The sequence below is a fragment of the Lissotriton helveticus genome, chromosome 11, assembly GCF_964261635.1.
Source record: "Lissotriton helveticus chromosome 11, aLisHel1.1, whole genome shotgun sequence".
NCBI classification, from domain to species: Eukaryota; Metazoa; Chordata; class Amphibia; order Caudata; family Salamandridae; genus Lissotriton; species Lissotriton helveticus.
Window position 1 is genome coordinate 200978504 of NC_136072.1, and position 17664 is coordinate 200996167.

Here is a 17664-nt window from a genome sequence, read left to right on the forward strand (position 1 = left end):
CATGTCAACCTGTTGTAATATTGGTACCTAGGTCAATTCATAGCATTCTACAGTATTGCTGGCCTTTTACTGCTCTGCCATTGAGCTGCTGAGCTCTCCTTCTCTACCAAACTGTCTTATCAACTGCCGCATTTTGGTGCAGAAGAACCACTGACTGGCGACCATGAATGCATTCTGCAGCTCCTCCTGTAATCAGTCATTACAGTAGTCCATTCACCATATGGCCGACAGCTTTGAAGCATTAGGAGGGCGGTCCTATTTTTTGCGGACCTCCTAATGCCTTTTATCAATTCCTAAGTCTAGTACTTAATTTGTAAAAATTAAGTGTCAGGGCCCGCATCAGGAGGCCACTGCAGCCTACACCACCCACTGCCTCTGCTAGTGCTACGAATAACAGTACCAAACCAGTTATTACCCATCACACTCCTACAAGTGTGACAGTTCAGCCTATTCCAGGCCCCCAACGCTATAGGATTAACAAGGGCTGCATATATTAGTAATTTATAATGTATATTGAATTAGTAAACAACTGTTGTTGTGCTCACTCTAAATCAGGCAAACAGCTCACCATGTGGCAGACTGTCATAAATGCTGATGCTGCTAATTTAGTGAGGGTGATGAGCACTGGAAACCACCAGCTCAAATTAAACACTGCATAAGTCTGTGCTCAAATGAATATAAACAATGGCCCTTATATACGGGGATAACACTCCCTGTGCATCAGGGCCATACTAATTTATTTTATAGAAATAGCCCCATTCTTTGGCAGTTGTTTCTGCAAAAACAGAATGCTTTGTGGGCTGTAACAACATCGTGTTCCTCTTTGCTCTCTTTAATGCTGACAGTGCATCCGCCTTACCCTCAAATGCACTTTTGGAAAAGAGGTTCCCGCCGACCGTGTGGGAATCTTAAAACAGAGCTGGTGCTCTCTCAGGAAATGGAGGGGAGGCCTTTGCCACAGCCAAGGTCTAAATGACCCTCTTTGTTGCACAGTTGAAGGGTGAAGTCATCACTACTTGCTTGAAACATGTTTGCACTTGAGGTTTGTTATAGTCACTGATTGTCAAGACACGCTTTCATTACACAGAATTCAAATTCAATCAAATGTTCAACGCCTGGGCTTGAATTGTGATGAATTTGGCTATAAGGAATAGTACTTTAGTGAACACACTGATTAAATGATTGAAAACTGTGCAACATTTCTAGCACAAATAAGAAATCTGCCTTTACTTTGTGTGTAAGTAAATATATAAATAATTCAGAGTTTGCTGCAACATGATGACAAATGAACTTAGGCACAAATTTACGTAACCCAATGCAGCACCCAAAGTTGCTGCGCTCTGTGTCTTCAAATGTAAAGAGAAAATCAACATCATATTTACTAAGATAAGGCATTGTTTTTCCCTCCGCCCCTCCCCCCTCCCCGCCCCCCCGTTCTGGCAAACTTTAGGCTACCATGCTCCAATGCACACATCCTTGCACCATAGTGCAAGGATGTGTGCGTTCTGACAAGCATGCATTATGTATTGGAAGGGCACCCTTCCAGTACAAAATTCTATACTTTGACTAAGTTTAATACTTTTGACTTCTTTGTATGCGTGCTGTACAGTGCATCACACATGAAAAGTTGGAAAAGTTTGGAGACTTTTTAAACTTGTGCTCCATTGCTATGTCTCGAGGAGAAATAATATTTATTTGTGCAAATTCCTGACAACAAATGTTAACGTATTTATGTAAAAACCCACCGGGGGTTGTTTGGGATTGCCAATGTAGTCCCCAAATGAAAGTCCCTTTCACACAAAATATCACAAAGTAGAGCACCGTGCTTCTTTGAGTTACTTTAGTAAATGCCAACACAACACTTTGCGCTGAGTTTGTATCACTTTTGTGATGCAAACACAGTGCAAATCGTTAGCAAATGTAACTTATAGTCTCATCAACAAAACTATGAAGCATATTATCAAGAGCGGTGTTCAAATTATCGCCGGTTTAGCAGCAGACAACTGCAGCTAAAGCGGCGAAAATGGGCTTGATAATATGCCCTGGAGAATTCCAATAGAAGCCCATGTTCACACCAGAACATGGACTTCTATTGGAATTCTCAAGGGCATATTATCAAGCCCATTATCGCTGCTTTAGCGGTAGTTTTCTGCCGCTAAACCGGCGATAATTTTTTAACGCCGTTCTTGATAATATGCCCCTCATAGTTTTACTATGCAAGATTCAGCTATCGTTCTTAAACATTGTCAGTGTTCTTGAATCCCATTTGTGATTGGATGAAGTTTTACTTTAAGGGTTATGGACTCAGAAGAGAATGAGGCATGCAAATGTGCTCTTGACTGTTTAGTTGAAATGCTTTGTTAGCTTGACACACAGTTTTCTGCCCACTATTTAAAAAGGAATGGGTGCACTTCTAATTAGTCTATTGTCAATATTTACTCTTGAATGTGACTGTTCTCTGTCAAAGCTGTTTCTACTTGTTGGCTGTCACTGTTTGTGTTTTGCTGTTAATAGACACTGGTAAACTTGGAACATATCGGCAAATAAAATCATTTAGTATTAACTCATAAATTACTTTTCTGTATTTTTAGGAAAAAGCAAGGATATGTTTGAATCATTTAGTGAATCATCTTGCCAACATGGAACACTCTTTTCACCACACCCTTCTTCTGGAGATCAAGAAAATCACAGACACTTATAGCAGTATCTTGGGTATTCAGAGTAGAGATATCTACCGAATGAGTAACAGTTTTACTACCATTTCCAATCTTCTGACTCAGCAACTGCAGAACGAAAGAGGGATCAAAAGAAGGTAAGATACTAATGATCATTTAAATTGCAGCAATCCATTGTTCTCCACTCAATGAAATGACGTCTATAAGGTAAACATGAGGTGTATTGCAGTACTGCAACCTTAGCCTTACTGCAAGAATTTTGCCTAAAGGGTGTCAAAAGATTAGTTTTATGTTGTAGCATCAGATTAAAGTCACGTGATTACAGTATCATCAAAAGTAAAACATTTTTTGCAATAATATCTAAATATTTTTGAGAGTTAAACATCTAATTAGTAAGAAAGAGCCCCAAAGTGCCAACAAAAATCAATTGTAAAGTCCCCCATATTATTTGTATTTCAAATCCACTTGGAGTCAGTGATTCAAATGCTTTTCTCCCTCAGAAAGCTAATCTGCATATACTGGCCAGCTTTACTACGGAGTAAAATTCAGATTGCACTATTCTAAAATGATATTGTCAATCACAAAAGTGTTGGTGAGTCACAATGTCAACATTATGCGTCCCGTGAATCACAAGAAAACATAATTTACTAAGAAATGTCTCCCCCTTCGTTTTGACTTGGAAGGCAATGTAGTCCTGTTTTGTAATTGGCTAGTATGTGTGATTTACTCTTGGAGAACCCATAGCCTACTCCTCTATTTCAGGAGTAAGCTCAAGTACTCCTGTTTAACTTGGGCACTTAAAGAGTAAGCAATTAAGACTAAAACAGCATTCCACTGCAAAATGTTTGTGGATTGGGCCCAAAGCTTTGGCACTGCACTGTAAAAGCATTTGAAAACTCGGATGCACAAATTAAGTTAAAAAGGGGCCTAGGAAACATCTTTACAACAAATTAGAATGTCTCAGGCTGAAAATATTTCATGAGGGGTTGCAAAACCATAACACATGTCAATTTTATGCGTATGACCCTTGGATTAGAATTTGATCACGTAATGCTCATCAGTGCATATGTTTTGATAATATTGGCATATATTGATTAACTTGACTACGTGTCTGATATAAAATATGTTAATCTTTCATATGGAAAATTAGAACATACCTTCTTCAATAACAGAAAAGAATGCCCCCGTTATGGATAGTGTCAATCAAGATCTAGTTATTTCACTGCATGCAAAAGGGATCCCTGGATGTTAATAGTACATAAGTGGAACACTACCTTTAGGAACAGCATTTTGGATCTGGGGTTTGCATATAATTACATAAACATCTCCAGATGTTTGCAAGAGGAATATTGAATGGGAGGGCAAATAAGGGATTATGAGTTAGATATAATAATGACTATTGCTCTAGATGTACATCCAAGAGAAAGCTGAAAGCCAAGAGTTAGCTTCAGAAACAAATCAACATGATTGTGAAATTAGACATAATATGTCTGTGAACTAATCTTGCTATGAGTTAGGGGTTTGGGGAAGTCAAATTTAGAAGCAAGAGTCAAGTTCTAAAGATGCTTTAGTAGCTAGTCATACAAATCTACATTAGGGGAGCTGCTTTTAATAAGATTGTATTTTGTAAAGTTTTGAGGTGAAAAAGTGCCTTGAAAAAGTATAGGTACAAAATGGGGTGGTGATGGACGGAGCATCTGAACCAATCAAACACTCACACCCAGTCAAAAGATCTGGGTTTGATCCATCACCGTTCTTTAGCCTACTCTGCCACCCCAGTTCAGACATGGCTATATGCAAATCAGTCTGACCCTGTGCCTCATGGGAACAGTCCAGCCCGAACTGCCAAGCCATGCCTTCCCTGGACCGGAAACTAGCTTCCGAGGACCGGTTTCTGGCATTCCAGCCGTCTTCAGCCCGGCTTGCTTGAATCCAGTGGCAAAGTGAGCAAGGGACTCACGTCTGAGCATACCCTGCCACACTTATGGCGGCCAAAGCGGTACAAAAGGGGGTGGTGATGGACGGAGCATCTGAACCAATCAAACACTCACACCCAGTCAAAAGATCTGGGTTTGATCCATCAACGTTCTTTAGCCCACTCTGCCACCCCAGTTCAGACATGGCTATATGCAAATCAGTCTAACCCTGTGCCTCATGGGAACAGTCCAGCCCGAACTGCCAAGCCATGCCTTCCCTGGACCGGAAACAAGCTTCCGAGGACCGGTTTCTGGCATTCCAGTCGTCTTCAGCCCGGCTTGCTTGAATCCAGTGGCAAAGTGAGCAAGGGACTCAATCCGAAACCGGTCCCAGGATGCTTGTTTCCGGTCAAGGGAAGACATGGCTTGGCAGTTCGGGCTGGACTGTTCCCATGAGGCACAGGGTCAGACTGATTTGCATATAGCCATGTCTGAACTGGGGTGGCCGAGTGAGCTAAAGAATGGTGATGGATTAAACCCAGATCAGTTGACTGGGGGTGAGTGTTTGATTTGCTCAAACGCTCCGTCCATCATCCCCTTTTGTATCGCTTTGAAAAAGTATAGCACCATGGAATAATATCAATTTGTGTTGGACTGGGCCTAAGAGTTAAATTCAGACTGACTCTGATTTAGTAGGGGCCTGATACACCAAGGGCCCAATTCCGATCTTGGTCGGTAGGGCTCCGAATTGGATTTGGTTTTACCTAAACCGATCTGGAGCCCTTGTTTCCTTCCCACTGACTCGTTCCCAAGTCCGAACAATCAAGTACAATGCCTGGAAACTCGTAGCGCTGACAGAACCGGTTCTGGAAGGCATATAGAGAGATAGAGCACTCCGGAGCCGGATCGTTCAGCTCTATGGATTAGGTTTTCCAAGCAAGCAAGTACGATGAACGATTCGGACAGCCTTTTCGATTCCTTTTGCCTGGATCGAAAAGGCTGCCGGAATCGGTCTTTGGGGGCCCGTAGCAGCCCCCCCTTCACCCGGGGCCCTCTGAAGCGTGTCTGTGGGGATACCCATGCGTCCCCCTTTCAGACCATGAGCAGTGTGGCAGGCACCAAGGGGTGCCCACCACAGGGTGCACGATGATCATCAACCACCCCTTTTGTCAGTGGGAGACTGTGTACACATTCGATACACAAGCCCCCATTGAAGTCAATAGTAGTCCGACCGAATTGTATCCTACTTGTTGGGTTGGACTCACCTGACACGAGTCATACTTAAAGCATTCCGGACACTAGTCATTCGGGTTGTTTTCTGAACCAGATCGGAGTCGGACCCCAAGTGTATTGTCCAGCTCAAATCTTTCACCTTTGGGCTTTGTCTTTTTTCTGGAGGTCAACGTCTTCATGTGCAGCTAGGTCCAAGGCTGAAGCTGATGATGAGCCATGAAAGTCAGATATATCTTCATCAGGCTCCCATTTAAGCCATTGGTTTTGTAACCAAAAGCCCTGAGTGGGACAAAGCTGGATTTGGTAACTTCTGAGGTTGCTTTGCCAATGGGATAGATTTGGCTCCAAGGTTTTACCTTCAGATTTAGTTGAACTTTTTAGTTTCTCCAAATCCTCCAGCAGTTCAAGGGTGTAACTTGTAGCTGAGCAGGACTCCATGAGGAAGAAATATTGTATTGCAAAGTCCAACTGAGCCCTTCCTCAATGTGGGAAAAACTTCTGAGAGGGACAGACCTTCGCTTCTAATCTTGCCTTGGTGCAACCTCCCCAGTCAAATATAATTGCCTGATCTCTGTCTTCCAAAGGTGGAAACAATAACTAGGTCCCACTTTTCTCCAACTGCTTGAAATGTTCTTTCAAGTCAATCCACATCTCCTAGGTCATCAGTACTGCCTTCTAGGCACCAGGTATCACTACAGCCAGGGCACCTGCATGTTCCAGTCCTCTGTGGTCAGTTGGACTATCATGGGGTCCGGATATCTTCCCTGAACAGGCAAAGAAAGAGTTCAGCAACCTGACCTTTGGAGAGCAGTTCTGTTCTATGGGTGTTTGCAGGAGTCTGGAGTACTTGAGTCTTCTTGCTCCTTTTGCAGCATTTTCCTCTTGGCTTTACTGTAAAGATTACCAAGAGCTCTAAATCCAAAATGGCTAACCTCATTTTCTTCTAGAACAGCATATGGGTCTTCTTAAACCACTCCCTTATTTGAATGAGGTCTCCTTTCTCTATCAGGATTAAAACCGTTTTTCTTCCTTCTTATACTAGAGCAAGAAAGACTAGGAGGGCGCTTGGAATTAATGGGATTAGATCCTGCCTGCCCCATTGGGTATCCTCAAGTCACAACTGGTAAAGGAAAGGTTGTTCTTTGTTCTACCAGCTGTACCTGTTCTACTCCCAGATAGGAAATCATGTTAACTTTCCAGTTGTTGACAACACTCTTGCCTTTCTTATCTCAGAGTCCAGTCAAGTGTCCTCTGGCATGCTGGGTTGTTAACTCCAGTCAAGAATGTGTATTTGGCCTCTGGAGGTGAGATGAGAGACAGATCTGATTGTCATGAAATTTTAATTCAGGCAGCACAAAGTAAATTTTTATGAAGATATTTGTCCTCCAAAGTAGTCAAATGTTCCTTTCACAATGAAATATGATTTTTAAAAGTAAGTGAAAAATAATTTTGAATCAATTTGCTTGCATTTCTCGTGGTAGATTGAAATTAACAGGTTTTAATTTTACATAGAGAAACTAAAGTATTGAAGAAATATTATCAGTAAAAACAATATTGAATCACTAAAATATCTGAAAAAAATAGTGTTTACAAAAATATCACCATCCTATACTTAACAACAACACAAACATTGATCATCAAAATATTGCTGTAAAAATATCTATTTCTACTAATATTGAAACTCAAAACATTGTAAACAAAAATATCTTTTGCTATAAATAAGTATATAAAATATCAAAAATATCGAAAACATAGCATCAAGTACACTAATATCATAACAAATACAGCCAAATTAAAAAAATGCATAACTCAATTTCCATTAAATACAATAAATTAAACTTTACATACATCAACACATCATTTAATTACTATATTAAATTATTATAACAATAAAATAAACTGTAAACCCATAAAAAAAAAGTAAAATACATTTCAAAACATTAAGGGGTCCATTAGGATGTAGGGCGGATCGCCACTGCCCGCATGGCTGTGGCGATCCGCCCTACATCCTACCCCGCCTGCCACCCATTTCCCATGCCATATTAGTACGGCGGGGGGGGGACCCCGGCGGACGGGAAGATCATCTGCCGCTTTTCAGGGTGGAAAAGGGTTTAATATGGTGGCGGTGTCTGCTAGACACCGCCATCCATATTAGTATGCAGGCGGAGAGCAGCCTTTCCGTGGTGGCATTGCTGCGAAAGAAAGGCATGCAGAGCTCACAATTGGGGACCCGTTACAGGCCCCCAGGTAGTTAGGGGGGTGGGGGGTGCACATGGGCGGTACCTATGGTACCCCCTGCATTTGCATGCATATTACGGCAGGCACCACGCGTGCCTGCCACTTTGTGCATGCAAATGCACAACATGCATTTTTACCATTGCGGCAGGTGCTGCTGAAAGCACCTCCCAGCGCAATGTTAAAAATGCGTGATGCGCCCGCCAGTGTGGCAGGCGCATCCTAATCTCCTCCATGGGATCGCCGCACATATGGCGGGCAGTCCCGTTTTCCTTCAGGATGGTGGGCGGACAAAGTCCGTCCGCCATCCTAATGATGCCCTAAATAGTTAAACAAAAAATTAAAAGTACAAATTAACTTAAACATAAATAATTCATCTGAAATAACAAAATATATATATATATATATATTTGACATTAAACACTAATAAGTGTCCTCCATAAAAGGTAATAATTGAAGCAAAATCCAAACAAATGGACTTTAACCAATGAAATCAACTGTAAAGCAAACTAACCAATAAAAAATGAAAATTAATTAAACATACTATTTAAAACAAACATAAATGTTTACACTTACCACACCAAATAGAGTAAAGCTGCAAGAGATAGTTAAAGAAAAGGGGTGACCCTGTGTCCCTCAGAACCTGGGTAATTTATGGTTAAGCAAGAGTGGTTCTGTCGGGTAGAACAAGAGCGATTTGGGGATGCTAATAATGCAATTCAGAAAAAGAAAAAGAAAGCTCTCCAACACACAAAGATCTAGATCCTAGCACTGAATGAATAGGATGTGAGATCAAAGATTTGAACGAAATTGTGAATTTTATATCAGAATTACTTAATTCAATGATATATACATTACATAGGTAGACTGTCAAGATCAATAATAAATATAAACGTAAAGTGCAAATGGGAGACAAATGTGCATGGTGTTTAGGTGGTTAACATTATATACAGTGAAAACATTTTCATATATACACATATCTACAGGTGTTAAGATAGGTCAGATGCTGATTTGTATCCAGCAATTCCCATCTGTCCTAGTGTGGAATTCAGTGCTAGGATCTAGATCTTTGTGTGTTAGAGAGATTTCTTTTTCTTTTTCTGAATTGCATTATTAGCATCCCCAAATCGCTCTTGTTCTACTAAAGCTGCAAGAGAACAACAATTTGACAAATTCAAAGAAAGGAACTGCCTTCACAAGTAAATAAAACATTTGTTTTAACATAGTTGAAATTAACTTATTTCAAAAACTTTAAAGTAAAAATAATTAGCCAACTTATCTTTTTATTTTATACACCAAACTTTGGTGCTACAGGAGAAATACAAAGCCATCTACAACCTACAGACCATGCAAGAAAATCCAACAATCTCGAAAAAGGCACTTAGAAATTAAAGAAAAACAAAATACTTATAAATATCAACTAATCCTTATTAGTAAAAAATCAAACTAAACACCTTCAATCCCTATTTACTAATCACAAATAAACATTTAAAATATAACTAATGCATCTTTTTCCCACAACAGAAAATAAAGCACCTGATCCACATTACATGTAAAAGAAACTACAATTACAATCAGCAACAAAAATGTAAGTATAAAATACAGACAACTTGTCATAATATTTCATGTAACATTAGCAATGCAATACTATAATAATTAGAATTTAATTAAACATATTATTAAAATATTTCATATGAATAATTCATTAAAAATCAACACATCAACAAGCACAGTAAAAATGAACACAAATTAAAACCAAATGAATCCAACACACAGAAATGTAAAATAATAGGTTTCATTTGCAGGAAAATACACAGACATAATAAAAAAAAAAAAAGATTTTACCTGCAAATAAATAAATGAATAACATAAACGTATAATTCCGTAGCACTTGAGATTGGATGCATTATGATTTCCACATGCAGGCCAATATAGAGGAAATACTAATATAGGCAGATGATGATCATGTTGCATGGCAAACGCACACTGCGCTGGCTTTACACAATTTTCATCAAAGATATGTTCTACCATTAATGTATGCATAATGTCTTTCTCATTAAATGCACTCTAGAATCAATACGAAGTTGGGTGAAAATCGTAAGTTATGTATGATTTCACCCTGCATATGCATGACTTAGTGTGTGTGCTTTTATTGACTAGGGTATTCCCTAGTAGCTTGGACCTGAAGAAAGCCACTGTGACTCATTCAGCCCTCATATTTGGCTGAAACATGTCGACCTAACACTAGGATGTGAAAAATCATTAAATTCTCACTGTATATCAACTATCACTGTTTTTAACTCTACCCTGGGAATCCACAATTAAAATTTGTCAAGGGAGAGATAACCTTGAGATAGTTTCAACTCACTCACAAATTCGCCACGTCACACAAAAAAACATGCATTTGTCACCTTAAGTGGGAACCCAGGGATGAACCATGCCACAAACTAGGTTGGTGGGTGAGAGTTCTTTTGAAAAACCTAATGGTTTGCCTGAGACATGAGTGACAGCACTTTGGGTTGATAGTGAGCGTGTTCTCCTTTGTTTGACACATTGATAAGGGGATGAAGAACAGGCTGATCTCTTCTTCTCACCCTCCTTTCTGTTTATATCAATTACAACATAAAGATATCATTAAAAAGGTGATAAACATAAATTATAATGTTACGATACTTCAAATAACACTACACTACTAACAAACTGTAGGTAAGCCTAAAACACAACATAACTAAACAACAGAACACAAACTACAACTAACTCAACATAGTCTCATATGCCGAAGACACTCAGCTCATCCTCTCCCTCACCAAGGAACCTGACATCACCAGGTACAATTTCCAAAAAGGGATGAAAGATATTGCATCCTGGATGAGCAGCAGCTGCCTGAAGCTCAACTCAGAGAAAACAGAGGTCCTCATCCTCAGCTCCACCCCCTATGCATGAGGAAACACCTGGTGGACCCCTGTCCTCGGAAACCCACCCAAACGGAACACGCACACAACCTCGGCCTCATACGCGACTCTTCACTCACCATGAATCGCCAGATCAATGCTGTATCCTCCACTTGCTTCAACACCCTCTGCATACTTCACAAGACACCCCCACACCAGCACCTTGAGACCCTCATGGGTGCTTTAAAACCCCTTATCGATTGATTGAACTAACTCTCAAAATCAAAAACAAGTATTGGCAAAGCCAATCGGTCTTGGCTTTGCAAGAGCTATTGGCTTTGTCAATGGCGATGTGTTGCAGCATTGCATGGCCAGATGTGGTAAGTGTTCCCCAGGCAGATGCAGCACCCAAGTGGCCACAGCTGATGCACTGTTACTCCTTTGTGTAACCACAGGCATACATGAACAAGGCATCCCAAATTAAATTTACCATTTGATAGAGGTGCGGTTGCAAGGCAACGAAGACCATGGAGGAGATTGCTTATGTACTGTGTGCTGTATTCTAAACATGCTTATAGTACAGATGCACTCCAGCACCAAGCAGTGCAGTTGGTGACTTGTGCCAATTTACAAAGATCATCCAGTAAAATGAAACAAGCCCTTAACGCAGCCTGATTTATTAGTAACCAGTGAGCCAATTATGATGTGTTCCTGTTTTTCTAAACTGTCTCAGGGGGGAGGAAGGGGGTGAGAATGAACAAGTGAAGGGCAAATGAAATGAAGTGATCACGTGACCTTAAAGGCCCTTGGAGACCTCGGAGGTTTTTGCTGATGTACTGTGCACTGTATTGTAAACCACAAAACACTTACTATACAGATGCAGTCCAGAGCCTAGAGTGCAGTTGGTGGCATATAGTGCCTTTACAATGACCATCCAGTAATTGAAACAAGCCATTCCCACAGCCTGTTTTATTAGTAACCAGCGAGCCAGCTATGATGTGTTCCTGTTTTTTGTAACTATCTCAGGGTTGGGGAGGGTGGTGAGAATGAGTCAGTGTAAGGCAGCTGAAATTAAGTGATCAAGTGACATTGCAAGGCAATAGAGATCATAGAGAGCATTGCTGATATATTGTGCGCTCTATTCTGAACTACAAAATGCTTACAATACAGATGGACTCCAGCGCTGAGGAGTGTAGTTGGTGGCATGTGAGGCTTAACAATGACCATCAAGTGGATTGAAACAAGCCCTTCCCGCAGCTTGTTGTATTAGTAACCAGCGAATCCCATATGAAGTGTTCCTCTTTTTTGTAACTATCTCTGGGGTGGGGGGGGGGGTGAGAATACGTGAGTGAATGCCAGCGGAAGCAAAGCGGTCATAGCAAGGCAATCGAAACCATGGAGGGCATTGCTGATGTACTGTGCGCTGTAATTTAAACCCCAAAATGCTTACTATACAGATCCACTCTTGTGCCTAGGAGTGTGCTTGATGGCATGGGCCACTTTACAATGATCATCCAGTGAATTACAACAAGCCCTTTCCACAGCCTGTTTCATGAGTAACCAGCAAGCCCATTATGACGTATTCCTGAAGAAAGTGACAGCAGGAGATGGTGAATGGGGGAACTGGACAAGAAACATGATAAGAACAGGATTTACAGACCTGCTTAAAGAAACAGTGTCGCGCTCGGAGTGAGTGAAAACATGATCGTCCCTGAGGTGGGCTCTTAAACACAGGAAAAAGAAATTCCTAAAATGGTAATTGAATGGGAGTAATAGATGGACCATAGTAATTGATCCCTGCTCTTAGGGTGGGCTAAACACAGGAAGAGGCGTGACACATGCATGCCTTGGACAAATGGGGATAAAGATTAGGAGAGAGACGATGTAGCCACCAAATGAGAAGCACACAAAGTATATACAACATGTCTTTTTCAAAATAGCATTGCGCTGTCTTGAGCCAAGACCTAATAAGACTATAGCGCTACCTACATCCCCACTACCCCTACAACCCTTAAAGAAAACTTGAAAAATGTCTTATCTTATCCAATGATCAGCAGCAGGCAAACGTAAATTGCTCCCACCAACTTGATGAAAAATTACACAGCCTACAAAACTAGACTTAGGGGTTGATTATGAGTCTGGTGCTCAACGGACCACCAGACTCATGGGGGCACGGCGGTGGTGGTCTTCACACCTGCCTTATTTCAAGTAGGGTGGTCAGACCGCCATTGCAACCACCAGGTTTCAAAGATCCCTGGTGGTGGTGCAGCAGTCTTGAGGCAGCAATATACTTGGCAAGATCGCTGTGTTCCTGCCAAGCATATTACGAGTTTCCTCTCCACCACGGTTTTCATAGCAGTTTCTCCTACATGAAGAGCATGGCATAGTGGAAACAAAGGTGGCCCTACAGGGTCCCCTGTTGCCTTTGGGCCATGGGGTGCATGCAGGGGGGTGGCACATGTTGTGCCTGTCGTGTGCCTGCACCCAATACCTGCACGGAATGGACTGCACCAGTCCATGCCATACAGGTACTGCATATTTGATAGGCACCGCCGTAGGAACGACAAAGAAGCGCCTGCCAGTGACTTAAAAAGTCATAATATGGTGCGCGGTGCACACACACGTTTTGGCAGTAACCACGCACCACTAAACTCGTAACTCGGCCCTTAGTGTAAACAAATGGCAGCTAAATGAAAACAAAAAAAAGATTATTGACCTATAGAAAACAATGGGCTTTAACCTAAAATGGTAAAAAGAAAGTTGGAAAATATGTAACAATACTATGAAATATGTAAAACAAATCAATAAATATGTAATAAATAACTATGTACAATATCAAATAAATAGTTCTGTTAAAATAATTAATAATATTAATATAGTAGTATTCATAATATACTTTAAAAATGATATCAAGCTTTTTATAAAACAAAAAATGTATTTATTAAAAATCTATAGGGTTTAAAGAAAAGTACAATTTTTGGAAAAATATTGAAACAACGTAAAAAAATATATGAATTGTTTTCTATTTCAAATCAATTGTCAAATACCAATATGTAAAGCATTATTACAAACATAAATACCATGGTTTGTTTTTTAGAAAAATGTGAGAAATACCAGTATACGAAACAATGTTAAAAAAAATGCATAAAATGTAGTGTGTTTGAAAAAATATGAAGAATATGGTTAAACAATTAACAATAATGTTCTATGTTTCACAAATATATAGATGTATAAAAAATGTAAACATATACATTAAATATAATATACAAATATAAATAAAGGAAATATAAAACTAAAACTGTGTCATTTACTATACAATTTTAAAAAGTCAACACTAATGATGTATGTGGAAGAAAGCAATAATTAAATTTTTAGATCTATTAATAACAGCATAATATAACATGCTATTCAACATCTTATACATTAAAACAATTATATTTACAACTCTTACTACTATGGAAATCATAGTAGGGGTTATGCTATATAGTAAAGGGATCACAATTACTATTCCCATTCCAATCTAGGGATGGGTATTACCCTCTATAGTAGTCACGTTTACCATTCTCACCCCAATCTAACCGACTAAGGGGGAGGTTTTGGACCGTACAAGAGAAACATTTACCATTACCATGCCAATCTAAGCCATGTAGGGGAAAGGTATGAAAACAGAAGGGGTAGCATTTACTTTTCCCACTCCAATCTAAGCCATTTAGGAGTAGGTGCTGGGCACTAAAGAGGTAAAATGTACTATTTACTGTTGGGGAAAGTTTTGGACACCAAGAGGTTGATTCCGATTCCGTAAAATCCCCTACGAATCGCCGTACGGAGCATTTGCCCTATACGAATCGCACACCTTCAACGTCCCCGTACTTACGATGAAGTACGATCCGAACCCAAAGCAGATCTCCGTACGAATCGTACGAAAGCCCATACGAATTAAAATACGTACAAATCGCATTCGGAACACGCAGTACGCGACGTCCGTATGGATTGAACCAGCTTTTCACGAACCAGTACGATTCGTTACGACAACACTCCGTACGACTCTTTTTCTATGGGAGTTTAAAACGTCCGTAAAAGCATATTTCGACTCATACCGCGTGCGAAACGGACCCCCCCGGGTACGCGAGTACACCCCATGAGTGCAGGGGTATGGTGCATAGGGGTACGGTGCGTAGGAGTACGGTGCATCGGGATACGGTGCATGGGTGTATGGTGCGTAGGTGTACGGTGCATGGGTGGACGGTGCATAGGTGTACGGTGCATGGGTGTACGGTGCGTAGGTGTATGGTGCATGGGTGTACAGTACGTAGGTGTACGGTGCATAGGGGTACGGTGCGTATCCCATGATTGCAGGGGTTTGTGAATTTGTGGTTCTCCATACGAATTTGTCATACGACGTTTTCCGTACGAATCGCGTTCTCGTTTCCCGGTCCGGATCGTACTTGTCGCGTCCTACAGCATGTTTGCGATTTGTACGGTTCACAGTGAGGGTCCTGTATCGTACGGATTTTCCCTTGCTTTTCGTACGGTTCGCACACATTCGTACGTATTCTTTTCCTACGGATCGTACTACGCGATTCCGACGGATTTGTACGATTCGTACAGAAACGGCTACGATTTCGAATCGTCCTACAGATTTGTTTCCCGATTCGGAATCGACCCCCAAATGTGTTATATGTACTATTCCAACTCCAATCAAACCCACTTAGGAAAGGTTTTGGACACTAAAGGGGTGACATTTACTATTCCCACTCCAATCTAAGCCTTTAGGGGAAAATGTTATCGCATATAGTGATTGCATTACCTATTTCTTCTCCAATGTAAAATAAGTATTTATAAGTGCTAAACACTAAAAATAACACATTCTATATTTAACACTGAAAACAATTATAATAGCATTAACTAACTAATAAAAATAAATAAAAATACGTTCGAAATTGTGACTAATTTATATAAAAATAATCTTAGAAGTGTTTTTAAAAAATGCAATAAAAATGTATGTAATTATAAAATATGTATATAATAAATACAATAAATATATAATCATTGAAAATCACACATAAAAAGATTAGTACAATAAAATAAAAGTTACATGAGAAATGTTTCTATATATTTAAATATTGTTTTTTCATAAAATAAAGACGTATTACATTTTAAATTATAAATACATTTTAACAAATCCACATTTTAACTGATACGCCACATAAAAATAAACATATCTTTAAAATCTCTCCACCAATTTCTCACGTGAACCCAACATCCCACTCATATAAAAATGCAAAACTCGTCTAAATAATACTTAAAACATTATTTATATTTGAACATTACAATAAATAAATTAGAATCAAACTATAAACAAAGTAACATACAAAATATATATTAAAATAACCATAACAATGATATATATACAAAAAAAATAAAAAAATATATACTTTTTAAAACAATATGACAATCTTAAAAACATGCTAAAAACTATGGGCCTCATTACGATGCTGATCGGACCGACCATCTGACTGTTGTCTTCGCGGGTCCTTTCCGAACTCTGAGCCTTGGGAGTTTTCCAATCAAATTACGATGCAACCGTGGCGGTCACAGCATCGGTGGAGCACATATTCTCGAATATGTTGCTGCAAATGCATACAAAACTCACAGAAAACTTGTGAATTGTACACAAATGCATGACATATGTGGAGATATCATAACACAAAACTTCTCGGGTCTGTGCTAGGGTGTGACCAGTGTTTAAACAAAGGAAAAATAAAGAAGGTGAAATTGTGTCTCCCAATCAACCCCCAAAGGAGAGCAATCCCTTTCAGGACGAATGCCCTCACCCACCATAGGTGGCATGCTTCATCATATTGGCTTCTCCTCCCAGTGGGAAAACCTAGTCCCACTGAGGGCTACAACTCCCTCACTGTGAGGTAGGAGCTCTGGGATGTTTTCAGAATGTCCTAAGCTGACGAGGATGCTAAAATCCCATATGTGAGCATCGTGAGGGTGCAGCGCAAAAAGTGGGTGAAAAGAGAAATGTGATTCTAAAACTATCTAGTGGGGGCAAAATATTCTTTATTGGCTTGTCCGGACTGGCAGGGTTAAAAAGCAGTGCAGAGCTGTATAGATTCAAACTGCTAAGGTATAAAGACTGGAACTTATCCAGGCCAAAAGATAAGTAGACCCAACTGGTTGCAGCTCATGTACCTTGATTGAGAGACACAATTTCACCTTCTTTCTTTTTCCTTTGTTTAAACACTGGTCACACCCCAGCATAGACCAGAGAAGTTTTGTGTTCTGATTATAGTATATGGGGAGTCACTTCTCGCAGGTCTTTAAACTGTCTCCCTTGGACCCTTTCCTCATTCTTTTTGTGTTTTGATATGTGGAGATATGCCTTGTGCACCTCGTACCCCATTGCTGGAGTGTGGCAGAATGTGTAGAGTCCAGTCAATAGGGATACATACCGCAAAAGGACATACCTGGATTCTGGGATCCACAGGATTGTTGTCATCGATGTTCAGCTTCTGAGGTGTAGGGGGGCCTAGAGGAAAGGATCCCTGGTAGAGACTGCTGAAGAGAAGTGGATTGGGGTGAGTATTCACCCCAAATTCTTTGTCTCGGATGACTCGAAGCAGCTGGTTTGACTGCCTTGGTCAGGTCGTTGAAAACTCACCTCATAATCCAGATGGCGGTCGGAGATCCTTGTACAGCTCTCTG

General features: G+C 40.2%; 1 protein-coding gene across 1 annotated transcript in view; it reads left to right on the forward strand.

Annotated features, from left to right (window-relative positions):
• VEPH1 (ventricular zone expressed PH domain containing 1) overlaps positions 1-17664 on the forward strand; it is a 1476213-nt gene that overhangs the window by 571314 nt on the left and 887235 nt on the right. Inside the window, 1 exon segment of the mRNA XM_078667132.1 lies at positions 2592-2812. Coding sequence (XP_078523258.1) covers positions 2592-2812 — 221 coding nt within the window.